The sequence below is a fragment of the Siphateles boraxobius genome, unplaced genomic scaffold (assembly GCF_051911475.1).
Source record: "Siphateles boraxobius isolate OS27281-9 unplaced genomic scaffold, OSU_SipBor_1 104, whole genome shotgun sequence".
NCBI classification, from domain to species: domain Eukaryota; kingdom Metazoa; phylum Chordata; class Actinopteri; order Cypriniformes; family Leuciscidae; genus Siphateles; species Siphateles boraxobius.
In genome coordinates this window covers 462735-475426 of record NW_027508705.1, presented here as the reverse complement: position 1 = coordinate 475426, position 12692 = coordinate 462735, and the positions used below count along the sequence as shown (strand labels likewise).

Genomic DNA, 12692 nt, shown 5'->3' with positions numbered 1-12692 from the left:
AACTTTTTTTTCATGGTCAAGATTTTAAGGTACTTGCAGAAACAACTGAACAAATCTAAACCTATTTGTCTGAGAAATATTCACTTGAGTAAAAAGCCCTGGTCTCCACAATGGCGTCCACAAGTTTAGAGCCACTGATTTAAGATATTTCTATTCTATTCTAATCTATTCTATTCTATTCTATTCTATTCTATTCTATTCTATTCTATTCTATTCTATTCTATTCTTGCAGAGTCTGCATTTACTCTGTGACTGATCTTAAGCAACAAGGATTACTGGACAGTCAAGACACTTGACACATTCCAGCCCATTTCCCTTCTTTACTTAAATGAGAGGGGGGAAAAAGCTTTGATCAAATTGATACATCCATGCCTGTTAAGCTCTAAGACTTGAAAAGACCAGCAGCACCACTCCAATTTGTCAGTCTCCTCTAGACTTTTCCATTTCTGCGATAACCTTCAGACACTTTCCTCTACTCTGTGCTAATGATACCAATGATTAGCACATTGTCCTGTCTTTCCTGGGCTGCCGTGAAGGACAAATGAAAGACGACAAACTTGACAAAGTAAAAAGCAAAGTCGGATTGATTACTGATTTAATTCGTGATTTAGTAATTGTTAAATGAATGGTTAAACATAACAATAAAATAATACGTTAATAGCTAAGTTTTAAATTTTAAACTTAAATCTTGGTCTGTTTCACAAAGCTATTGTATGGCTTCACAAAGCATGGAATGCAAGTCATGTGAACTACTTTTATCTATAGAAAGATATTGTGTGTAAATAAAAATGATCTATCTGTCTTCACATTCCTATGTACACAATATAACGCAAATGTTTCACGTTTTGCGAGTGAAAGGAATTTTTTTGCGATGGAACAAAGTTTCTTGGGGGAGTGCAAAATATTTGTGAGAGAACGTAAAACCATTGACTTATTAATATATTATTTAGAGTGTATGCTTTCTAATCTAAGTGTTGAGCTTCCTTAGACACAGTCTGACTTATAAGACAATAACACCTATAGGAAGTTCTACAGAGAGCAGGAGATTAATCTCCGCCTGAATTTCCTAACACACCGTCTACTAGAATGCATCCCATCTGCTAATGTAGGCGGTTGACTGGTGTTGGGTCGGATGATAAAGGATTCGGGATGATGTATCAGGGTGGGATGGATAAGCCGGACTCCAGTAACAATGAGAGGATGGTCCTGTCTCTATCCGGACGGCTGGGTTTTCATAGACGGGGGACAAGAGGACAGGAGAAGGGGTCAAGGGGAGATCGATGTCCTGTCCATGGGATGACAACAAACAAATTATTTACAGTCATTGTGTTAGACACATCCCTCATAATGACAGAGATAACAGACTCCACTATTAAACCACAAAGCTCTTGAAGTGACCACAAACTGAAGTGTCAAGACTGGAATGACAAGGTATACATCTGTGATTTTCTCACTTAATAAAATCCTCTCTACCACTGGACATGCTTTTCACATTGGTTGTACTTTTACAAGCTGTGAGTATTGCACAGGCCATAGGTAAGCACTTGTTTTACACTGCTTATTATTACTTGAGCTTTATTCTAAAGGATGCCATTTTGTTATTGTATTGATATAACCATATTTTTCTGAAGGACATTTGACTGGTGCTTGTGCAAAAGTCATGACCATTATGATAGAGTGTTGTGGGTGGTTGCTAGGGTATTGCAATGCAGTTGCTAAGGTGTTCTGAGTGGTTTCACTGTGTTGCTATGTGGTTGCTAGTAGGTATTATCTTAAACTGGTCCTTTCCCAAGTCTTTATGATATTCTGGTCTCTAGATATGGTTCAGATGACTCCTTCAATGACAATCATAAATCGAAAGTATCGCACTGAGTTCATTATGAGGAATGGTAATGGTATTTTTTTATTTTCTTTTGCAAGAACCCTTGCAAAATTATTTTAAATAGATGAAGAAAGCCACCACTACTGGTCACATCTATGTTTAGATTGATTTGTTTAGATCCTATAAATTAACTATAAATTATGCATAGTTAGATGCAACTAACCCTACAACAAATCTAATCCTAACCCTACCCTGTGTGTGCTATCTGGGTCTGGGTTAGTTGCTTGTGATTATGCCTAACTTACTATTATTACTGTAGTCAGTATGTAACTTGTGTAACTATGTAACCTCAAAATAAAGTGTAATGTATTTATTTAACTGTAGCTGTAAAGATAAAGATTTTTTAAATATTTTTTTTCTTTATATTTTTTCTAATTACATTTGTTATTACACTGTTGACCCTTCCCTTACACCTTAACCCACCCTTAAACCTACCCATACCACCAAACCTGTCCCTAAGCTTACCCACCGTATCACACCTCATTAGCAGCAAAGGTGTTTTACAATACAACATCAACACAATAAGTGCGTTGTACATACTTTTCAATGTAAGTACATAATACTTAAAGCCACGTAATATAAAGTGGGACCTATGCAGCAGATGTGAAAGAGGACATGATATATTATAGTGGTCTCCAGGAATAAAGTGTTTACAGCAAACATTCTTGACCTGAACATCCGTTTCTCCTTGACCTCCAGATGTGCTTGTATCAAATGAACATCCCTAATAGATAACCCTATCTACAGTCTGCCTGTGCTGATAGAACTACACTATTATTTACATTCAAAAAGATTTTGAGAAATGTCTCTAAGTGTGACATTAGTTTTCACTGCGGTCTTCTAAGGCAATATTACAATAAACCTATAACCCTAACTACCAAACTTTGATGCACAACTTGTTTGTACAAAAGGGATGAATGATACCACAAATCAATGGACATATAATGAGTTATCAGACATATCAGAATATCAGAGACTGGTGGGGCTCTTTTGCTTCGGTCTAGTAAACAATCTCCTGCAACCCTTCTGGACACCCAGAAAACACTCAGAATACCGTAGTAAACAAAAGGTAATGTCCTGGCATCATGGTGGTAATTTCCTTCAGATAATGCAAAATACACATTTAAATACATACACATGTATTTAAATTAACTATAAATTATGCATAGGTAGATGCAACTAACCCTGCATCATGCATCATGTGTGGATGGCAAATGTCCACCTACTTGAAAGTATTTGAGTTTGCACAGAAAGCTCTCTGTTGTGATGATTTGGAGATATGGCCTGGGAGAGTTGACCAGGGAACAGTGTGTTGCTGCCAATTTTTATTTGAACGGAGTTGATAATTTACTGTGGAAAGAATTCTCCCTCTATGCCTCATCAAGCGGCTGACGCTCCCTGGCTAATGGTCATTCACACTTCATGCTGCTTCATTTTTCATTTCCACATGGTCCAGCAGAGCAGCCCAACTTCATATAAAGACCTAAGTCATTTGTGGGGAGTGTTAGGGAGAGAGCAGCGATGCAGTGCAGAGTATTGATTAGACGCCTTTTGAAATCTACCAACCAACTGAAGGAAAATGGTTTTGCACTGACAGATTTTAACAAGGAGTTTTATATTCTCACTATAGAGTGCAATACTTCCTCTGTACTGCTTTAGTCATCTTTCTCTGATTAAAAACACATTCCTCGCTTTCCTCAAACCACTTCTGACAATACCTGCTTAAACCAGCATAAATTTCCATGATGGTCCTGAATGGTTAATCCATGTTATTGTTAGTTGATGGTAGTCTAAGCATGTGCAACAAAACTTAAAAACTTGTAAAGTGAAGCTTGCTGGTTAGGTTAGATATAGGTTAAGTGTGTGATTTCTTGCCTCTAGCATCACCAAATATTAAACATATAGATTTTTCAGTAACACTTTCTATGAAGACCATGCTTATAATTATTAATTATAGCTCCATTTATACTTATTTATAAGTAACTATTTATATTTTATAAATACATTTATAAAGACGACCTATACTGGATTATAAGAACAATTATAGTTACATTTATATTATTTGTATAATTACTTATAAGTCATGCATTTGTGTTTTCAATGCGCATGCTCATAATCCATTATACACTGATTTATAAGTATTAATAAGTCAGTCATATGGTTCCATGAATGTATTTATAAAGATGTAGCCTGCATTGTTATAATGTTATTATATTATAGTTGCAATGACTTTTTAGTAACTCGGATTTATTTCTGTCAAATAAGTGAATATGTTTTTATTATTAGCTGTGTTGTGTTCTTATAAATACTTATTGTGAGTGATAATACAGTTACTAACCTTTATAAATGCATTATTGATGTGCTCATCATACATTTTAAATTTATTTTTAAATGTAACAAATGAACAATAATTCCTGTAATAAAAAAACAAAGAGTTGAAAAAAATATAATATTCAATGTGGCATACTAACAAAAAACTGCAACAATATTTTTTAAAGTATAATTCCAAACTGCTATAAGCAATCATGCATATGACTGAGGAGATATAGATTTTAACAAATCATAATTACTATTCATGACCTCTAGTCAAGTCACCTTCATTTATATAGCGCTTTTAACAATATAGATTGTTTCAAAGTAGCTTTACAGTGATAATAGGAAATTAAAGTAACAGTGATTGTTTTGGCTTTACAGCACCTCTAGAGTAATGTTATTAACTTAGGGGCGGCTAACACGACACTGTCTAACAGAAAACCCTTAATGAGATCAGGCCGCTCATTTGCAAAAAACAATGAAATAGGTTCCAAGGTACAAGCCTTGAAAAATTTATAATACAGAATTATTTATCGCTTCTGCATAGCCACGTGACCCGGAATTATCCCGACAACGTTTTATCAGTACAGAGGTAAAGGGAAGGAGGCCTTCACAAGGGAGAGACTATTTGACACTTCAGGACTGCGTTGTCGTCGTGTCAAGGCGCAGGTCCTTCATCAGATCCGGATACGGCCTGGATCCGGCGGACTGCGGTAAACCTCTGGATAAACAGAGAGACTAATATTAGTGTAGACGCCATCCTTCTTATGATGTACCAAGTACATCTGGATTTATGGGAAGTGTTCCCGGTTCCGGCTGACCTAATCAATGCAGCCTAACATTGAATTTTAGAAGTCTATAATGTATTATGTGTATGCTACTGTAGGTCAAAGAGTTTTTGTGCAGATGTGCAGACCTCTAAAGCAAATATTAGCCATTAAAGACATAATTGATAACTAATTGGTACAGTAAACAAGGGTCTCTAGAACTATTTTATATTTGATCATTTATAAATCAGTGTATGTTATGAGCATCTGAAAAAACAAATGCATGACATAAGTAATAATAAAAATAATATAAATGTAACTATAATTGTTCTTATAATGCAGTATAGGTCTTGATGAGTCTTTATAAATATATTTATAGAATTGTAATACTTCTAAATAAGTATAAATGGGGCTATAATTCATTATAAGCATGGGCTTCATAGAAAGTGTTACCGATTATTCTGTTAATCGCAATATTAATTTGAATGATCCTGATATCAGTTCTTAAAATCACTTACTGGTGAAGTATGCAAATGCTTATTGACACGGCCCCGATCTAACTTTGGTCAACAGATTGTCCCCTCCACATGTCTTACTTATAGTTGTCTCTGTATATTAATTTGGAACATAGGAAAATATGCAGGTGTCACCCGTATGTAACAAATAATCTGTTGTGACCAATTGTTACCTGTCTCTGTCATTGGTCAGCCCTAGATCCCTGCTCAGCGTATATCAGTCTGAACGAACCGTGGCGGAATACAGACTACCATGTCAACAACTCTGCAGGAGTCCCCCTGTGCGATCGGCACGTGGCGGGGGAATGGTATCGCTTTACAGGGATGGCAGGGGATGCTATGCCAACCTTCTGTATCGATGAGAACCATTGTGGTACCCATGCCCCCATCTGGTTGAATGGCAGTCACCCTCTGCCTAGTGATGGTATTGTTACCCTACATGCTTGTGCTAGCTTCAATAATAACTGCTGTCACTGGACAGCTAGTGTGGACGTAAAAGCCTGTGCTAAGGGTTACTACGTCTACCGCCTTCCCCGACCCTCAGTCTGCTTCCACGTCTACTGTGGCCGTAAGTCTTCCTGCTGCCTCATTAGGTCTTTCTGACATGTTGGTTAAGAATTGACCTCCATCAGACGGTTTCGTTATGTGTTCTGCCATAGATTTCTATGACATATGCGATGAGGTTGAGTGTAATGGAGCTGACTGCCCTATCGAGCCAGAATGCCGCTGTTCTGAGGGGACGGTTCTAGGCCCTGATGCACAGACATGTCTGGGTGAGTAACAGTGTGGTCTAGGCCTGGGCAAGAGAAATGCTTATAGAGCAGAAGAGTTATTGCGATAAGAATGAGAGAGAGCTTTTGCAGTGATAGGAAAGAGACCACAAGACTGTTGAGAAACAATCCATTAATGTACAAAGGGTAAAAAAAAATATATAACAGAGTGCAAATTATCCAGCAATTTTCAGGGTGTCTATATTTTTAAAGGAATTTCTGTTGGTAAAATTAAGGACGCAATCTGTTGAAATTTGTCTTGCAGAACCCAAGTTGTTTATTTGCTCCCAATTGGTACTGTTGCTACGGTTACATCTCAGGATGTTCACAAGTCTATCTTTTAAGGATATGCAGTTGTTATAAGAACAGCCAGAGGCCAGGGGTAAATGGATGTTCAAGACTGTAAGGCATGGGTGTCCAATCCTGCTTCTGGAGGGCCACTGTCCTGCAGAGTTTAGCTCCATCCCTGATTAAACGCATCTAAACTCAAAATAGTCTTCAGGATTATTCTAAAATTCCAAGCTGATGGTTGGAGTAGGTTAGACCTAAACTCTGCCCTCTATGAGCAGGATTGGATACCTGTGGTGTAGGTGGCCAAGTATCCTGACACAATCTGACCCATTTGAAACTGTTAAAATGTATACTTAAAAAGAAAATGTACTTTAAAGATCCTCCAAACTTCCGTTTTTACTTAGCTTGGGGAATTCAAGCCTTAATTTGAAGAGTCAGACTCATCATGCTCCATCTGTAAAAAGACTTTCCTTTTTAACAGACATTTCCTGTACAAGTCTTCCTTCTTTCATTTGCATAATGAACACATTGGGTGAAGCAGTTCTGCTTCATAAGCTGGTAAGATAAAGTGTCAACTTTAAATGCTGTATTGAAGGGCAAAGATATAGCAGGACAAAAATGAGTAAATGGAATAAGTGAAAACAATTATATGTAATTGAAAGTGTTCATTTGCTGGATTAAATGTAATTAAGGACATCAAGCCCTCTGTCCCCTCATTGATCTTCCGTAATGCGTATTTTGGTGTTATTGTACACGATTAATAAGTTTGCTTTAGTCCAAATAAAAAAAAGTTTGTCTTTTTACTCTAATAATAAAGTTGCTCTATCTGTAAAAAGACTTTCCTTTTTAACTGACATTTCCTGTACAAGTCTTCCTTCCTCAATTTGCTTAATGAACACATTGCGTGAAGCAGTTCTGCTTCATAAACTGTTGTAGTGTAAAAAGTGTAAGTGTCAACTTTAAATACTGTATTGAAGGGCAAAGATATAGTAGGACAAAAATGAGTAAATGGAATAAGTGAAAACAATTATATGTAATTGAATGCGTTCATTTGCTGGATTGATTGTAATTAAGGACATCAAGCCCTCTGTCCCCTCATTGATCTTCTCTCTCTCTGTCTTTCAGTCTTTTACGTTAGCATATCGTTACCTTTTTATACGGTGGCCGAGAGGGCTCAACATGCTGGAACTGAAGAAATCACATGCAAATAGATAAAAACACCAGCAAATTAAGGAAACATCTTCATCAGTTTGACAACACGTGTGCTGCAGTAACTACTCACAATGCAACCAAATACAGAAACACACTGCAAATACTCCCAATGCACATAAGATCAGGATATTAAAATAAACAAAACAAAAATCACCTTTCAGGTCATCGACGACAGCACTGACGAGTAGACATAAGCATGTCTCAGCCAAGTTTGTCCCTTGTTGGGGTCCCCTGGAAACATTCTGTGCTATTCGCAGCACGTTTCTGTATTTTGCAGCACATGTTGTCAAACTGATGAAGACGTTTCCTTAATTTGCTGGTGTTTTTTCTATTTGCATGTGCTTTCTTCAATTGTAGCGCATTGGGCGTTCTCGGACACCATATTTTTACCCTTTATGAACTACTTAACTAATCACTATCTATTCCAATGCCAGAAGAACATAAATGACTGGCTTTGTTGCAAAACAGTGATCTCCCTACAGAGGGAGCATGTTAAGGCAGAATTTGGTCGCTTCTGACAAAAAGATTGTTCCAATAAAGTATACAAACAAAGTCTAATGTAGTATTGCATGTATCCTTCGTATAGAAGTGTGTTCCAAATCAGTCTTTTTCAGTTAGGCATGTAGACAGCAGAGGCAACTAGAACAGAGCCACAGCTCCATCTGTTTCTACCCCACATTCAAGTATCTGTTTTAACTGTGATCTGGTGTGTTATGTGTAAGATGTAAATGAATGTGAGAAAGGGAATGGAGGATGTGCAGAAGTATGCATCAACAGCAAGGGCTCTCGTCGATGTGAGTGTGGACGAGGTAAAGTGTTGGACGTAGACGGGAAGAGCTGTAAAGGTAAGAACATTTCTAAGACAGAGCATCCTCAATACGGGCAGACTTTCATTTAAGTCATGCATTGTGGTGTTTGTGCTTCTGTGAAGAGACTGAAGGATGTGACAATGTGAATGGAGGCTGTAGCCATGGATGCTCCTCAGAGGACGACTCGTATTACTGTCACTGTCCCCGGGGTCTGACGCTGGGAGAGGACAAACAGACCTGTCAGGGTGAGCTGAACCTCTCTCCTGCCTTTTGCTCTTTTTCTGTCAGGGTTCGTGGACTTCACAATGACATTTGTTTTTTTGTGCAGTCCCTGTGCAGTGTGATCCTAGTTCCATAGAGGTCTCGGTTCCCAAAGACCTGGTTGGAGGACTTGAACTCTTCCTATCTAACACTTCCTGCCGTGGAATTTCCAATGGCACTCACATTAACCTCAACTTTAGTCTGAAGACCTGTGGCACTGTGGTCCAGGTAAAAATTATTCCGGATCTATCAAGCTTTGATTTGAAAGTCAACGTGAAATCTAGACTGACACTGTTTACCTCCGTAATGCGTATTTTGGTGTTATTGTACATGATTAATAAGTTTGTCTTCGTAATCTAATAATAAAGTTGCTCCACCTGTAAAAAGACTTTCCTTTTTAACTGACAGTTCCTGTGCAAGTTCTGTGACATTCTCCTCTTATCCTTCAGTGACAAAAACAAATGAACAAACAAACATAAACAGAGATGGCAAGACGCTAATGTCTCTTCGTGTGTTTTGTATTCACTGCAATTACTTTGTTCCACTGATGATAATAAATGTGGCAGATGAGCAGAAATGTCACATGACTAAAACAGATTAGTTAGTATTAACCAATACACAAATAGTTTTTTTTAACAGAGTAATTTAATGGCAATAACATAAAATCATGCTAGAGTCAAAAAAGAACCTTACTATTGGAATATACCGTTCCAAAGGGTGAACTTGACCTTCAGCCTCCACATCCTGGTCAAAAAGTCAAGTCAAATTTATTTGTATTGTGCTTTTCACAGTGCGTATCATTTCAAAGTACCTTTACAGAGAGTCGTACTGTCATGTCAATTATGCCTTACCAAGATTTATCATAGAGCAAGCTGTAGGGCTAGACCTTAAGTCAAATGAAGTAAAATAGATGGCAAACGGTATTACATGTTGACTTATAAAATACTTAAATGTTCTCTGCGAATGTAGTGGAAAAACCTCTCCCTTTCTTTCTTCTTCAGGTGATTGATGAAAAAATCGTTGGCACCAATTTGGTGACAGGGTTGCCCCGGTCTAGTCCCAGCAACAATGGTGACTTGATTGTGCGCACCAGTAAACTACTGCTGCCTATTACGTGCGAGTTTCCGCGGCACTACGAAGTGTCAGATGGATACCTGCCGAGTCTGGGCAAAACAGCGCTGGAGTTAGCGGGACACAGCGAAGGAATATTCCCCTTCAGTTTGGAGCTGTTTAAAAGCGCAGAATTTTCTGAACCGTACAACCAACCTCCTCAACTGCGGTTGCGTGACTCGTTGTACTTCGGCGTTGAGCCTCGTGAGCGGGTGGATGGCCTTGCTGCCTTTGTCGAAAGCTGTTTTGCCACACCTGGTCCCAAGGCTGACCAGGCCTTAAAATATTACCTTATCAAAGATGGGTAAGTATTCAAAATAATTCAAATATTAAGGGATACTGTTCTGTATGCTCACAAAACCATATTGTATACTCCATGACTGGTGCTACAAGCCATTTTATTACATGGCTCTGTGGAATGCTTGATTCTGATTGGTCAATCGGGCCATCCAGCAGGAGTTATTCCCAGATAACAACCGCTCAAAACAGATAACACAGGCTCATCCGGGTTACTGAAGTCAGCAGCGCTATACGCTTGCTAGGAACGTTTTTTCAACCCAAAGTTTTGCATTTGTTTAGCTAATAAAATATAAAAACTCAGTCGAATCAATATTTTGTGTACAGCTATTTAATTATGCCATCCAGTATCGTGGACTCGCTCTCTTTTGTTTCATTCAAACGCAGCTGCTGCCATTTTGTGACTATTGTTTTGTACACTTTTGGATTATGATACACAAACAGTACAATTTTAAAACAGTCTGAAATCAATATTTCTTATCTCGATGATTATTTATGTGGCGAAATGCTGTGTAATAAGTGGTATGACTGTATCTTTTAAATGTCCGTCTAGTTTAAACTTGCCGCGCTAGCAACTGCTCTCTCCACAGAAGCTTTGCGTTAGAAGACCCAATAAAATAATTCAACTCAGATTAATATTTTGTGTCTACTTATTTACTTATAGGGCAAGTAGCCATGTAATAAGCGGGAAAATGTGCATTATCCGTAACTTAGCCATTTTGCTAACTTCAACTAGCCACTGAATTAGACCGTCCTATCCCTTCTACCACAAGATCCCTCTCCAAAACCTGAATACTTTAGCAAACCTGACACATAAAAGGCACAGAGTATGATGGTGTTTTCTGAATTGCTTATAAATCATTTTTGGCTGTTTTTTAGAGCCTACGCCTCTCACAGAGCGAGGGCACCTGAGTGTTATGTCATATCTATCGGTATAATTTATGTGTGATATTTTGAGGAAAGATTGCTTACAGCACCTTTACACAAAGGCAGAGTCTATATTTAGAGACTGTTGTGCTTTAATGGCCTTATGTTTCCCAGCTGCATTTCAGACGAAACAGTGCGTCAGCTTTCGGCTAAAGACCAGCTCTCCAAACACTACCAGGTCCCCGTCTTCAAGTTCATCGGCAAGGACAACAGAGTGAGTAGGGAATAGGTTCATGCAGGGAAATTCAGCTGCCTGCCGTGTCCTATGCATGTGTTTTTGTGTGCTAATGAGGTAGCTATAATGAGTGTGTGTGAGAATGAGTGGGTCATTAAATCAGTTATTTTATGCGTACTGTGTGTTAGGAGGTGTTCCTGCATTGCCGTGTGCTGGTGTGTGGACAGGCACAAGGAGAATCTCGCTGTACGCAGGGTTGCAGAAAGCGTTTGAGGCGACATCTCTGGACCGACCAGCACCAAGAGCAAGACGTTCTGTCCAGCGGACCCATCCGGATACTGCCAGACCCATGAGACCGCACATATCTTTAACATCTCTTACCTACATAAAGAAAACAACGCCATCTACAGGCTACTTTACTATATTTAAATACATGCATACTGTTTATCTACAGTAATCTTACATTTATGAGTAATATAAGGAGAATTTGTTAAAGTCTCATCTCACTTGCTTACGTCCACTGCTTCTGAAACTATATTAACATAAACCTCATCTACCAGACCAAAAAATATGCATTTACTGTAGGTGATGTGTGTGCAGTTAACAGTATAAGTCTGAGCATTTCAATAAAGCTTAGGGCATGAAACTGAGTGCTGGCATTTTACAATCTTGAATGGATAATTTGCATTTATATTCTATATTGTTTTACTAATGGGGAAAATAAAATTATTTTACAGCCAATAAAGGTATTATTCACAGTCTGTAGTCACATTGTCTCTCACAGGGCAATAAACATTCCTGTGTAATACTGTTCAACACTGATTCTACATTTAATTACATTTAAAACAAAAAGCCAAATTAAACTATTTGGTTTAGGTTAACATTTCAGTTTTCAGTATATGATATTTCAACAATTAAATATTAAACAAATTAAACAATAATGTTTAAACAAATGTCACTACCCTACTGAGGTGAAAAAATAAAATAAACAAAACAACAACTTACACTCAAAAAATTGTTTTTGCCTCTTGTTAAATTTAATTAATTAAAATAAGCAAAAGTAACACGATTGTTTAATATTTTGTCACAACTCAATTTAATTGTGTTGTATCAACCTAATATATTTAAAACTGAAGTTTACTTAATTCATTTGTGTGAAAACTACATGAATAAGTTTTGTTGACAAATAACTGGGCAGTGGAAATGTAGTTTCCAGCATGCTTTGCAAGGGACTGCATTAGGAGGGTAAATTTAGGGATTAAAGTGTTATTTTATGTGTTTTTCAGTAAATGGAAAGATGTTGGTGGTTAATGTTAGTATTTAATGTTCAGTTATGTTAGAAATTTAGAGGAGTTTCTGTAAT

At 37.7% G+C, this 12692-nt stretch overlaps 1 protein-coding gene across 1 annotated transcript; it reads left to right on the top strand.

Annotated features, from left to right (window-relative positions):
* The first annotated feature begins 1413 nt into the window (after positions 1 to 1413).
* oit3 (oncoprotein induced transcript 3) lies at positions 1414 to 11979 on the top strand. Its single transcript, XM_077246640.1, has 9 exons — positions 1414 to 1536; positions 5671 to 6045; positions 6137 to 6250; positions 8473 to 8595; positions 8682 to 8804; positions 8888 to 9048; positions 9822 to 10234; positions 11269 to 11368; positions 11518 to 11979. Exons 1-9 carry the CDS (start codon positions 1482 to 1484, stop codon positions 11680 to 11682), a joined length of 1629 nt encoding a protein of 542 aa, XP_077102755.1. The 5' UTR covers positions 1414 to 1481; the 3' UTR covers positions 11683 to 11979.
* The last annotated feature ends 713 nt before the right edge of the window (positions 11980 to 12692 follow it).

Excerpts from the sequence above, each read along its gene's own strand:
- oit3 (XM_077246640.1), top strand. The coding sequence starts at position 1,482 with ATGCTTTTCACATTGGTTGTACTTTTACAAGCTGTGAGTATTGCACAG. Across the intron at positions 1,537-5,670 it reads GAGTATTGCACAGGCCATAG|CCCTAGATCCCTGCTCAGCG; the intron begins GTAAGCACTTGT and ends GTCATTGGTCAG. Across the intron at positions 10,235-11,268 it reads TATTACCTTATCAAAGATGG|CTGCATTTCAGACGAAACAG; the intron begins GTAAGTATTCAA and ends TATGTTTCCCAG.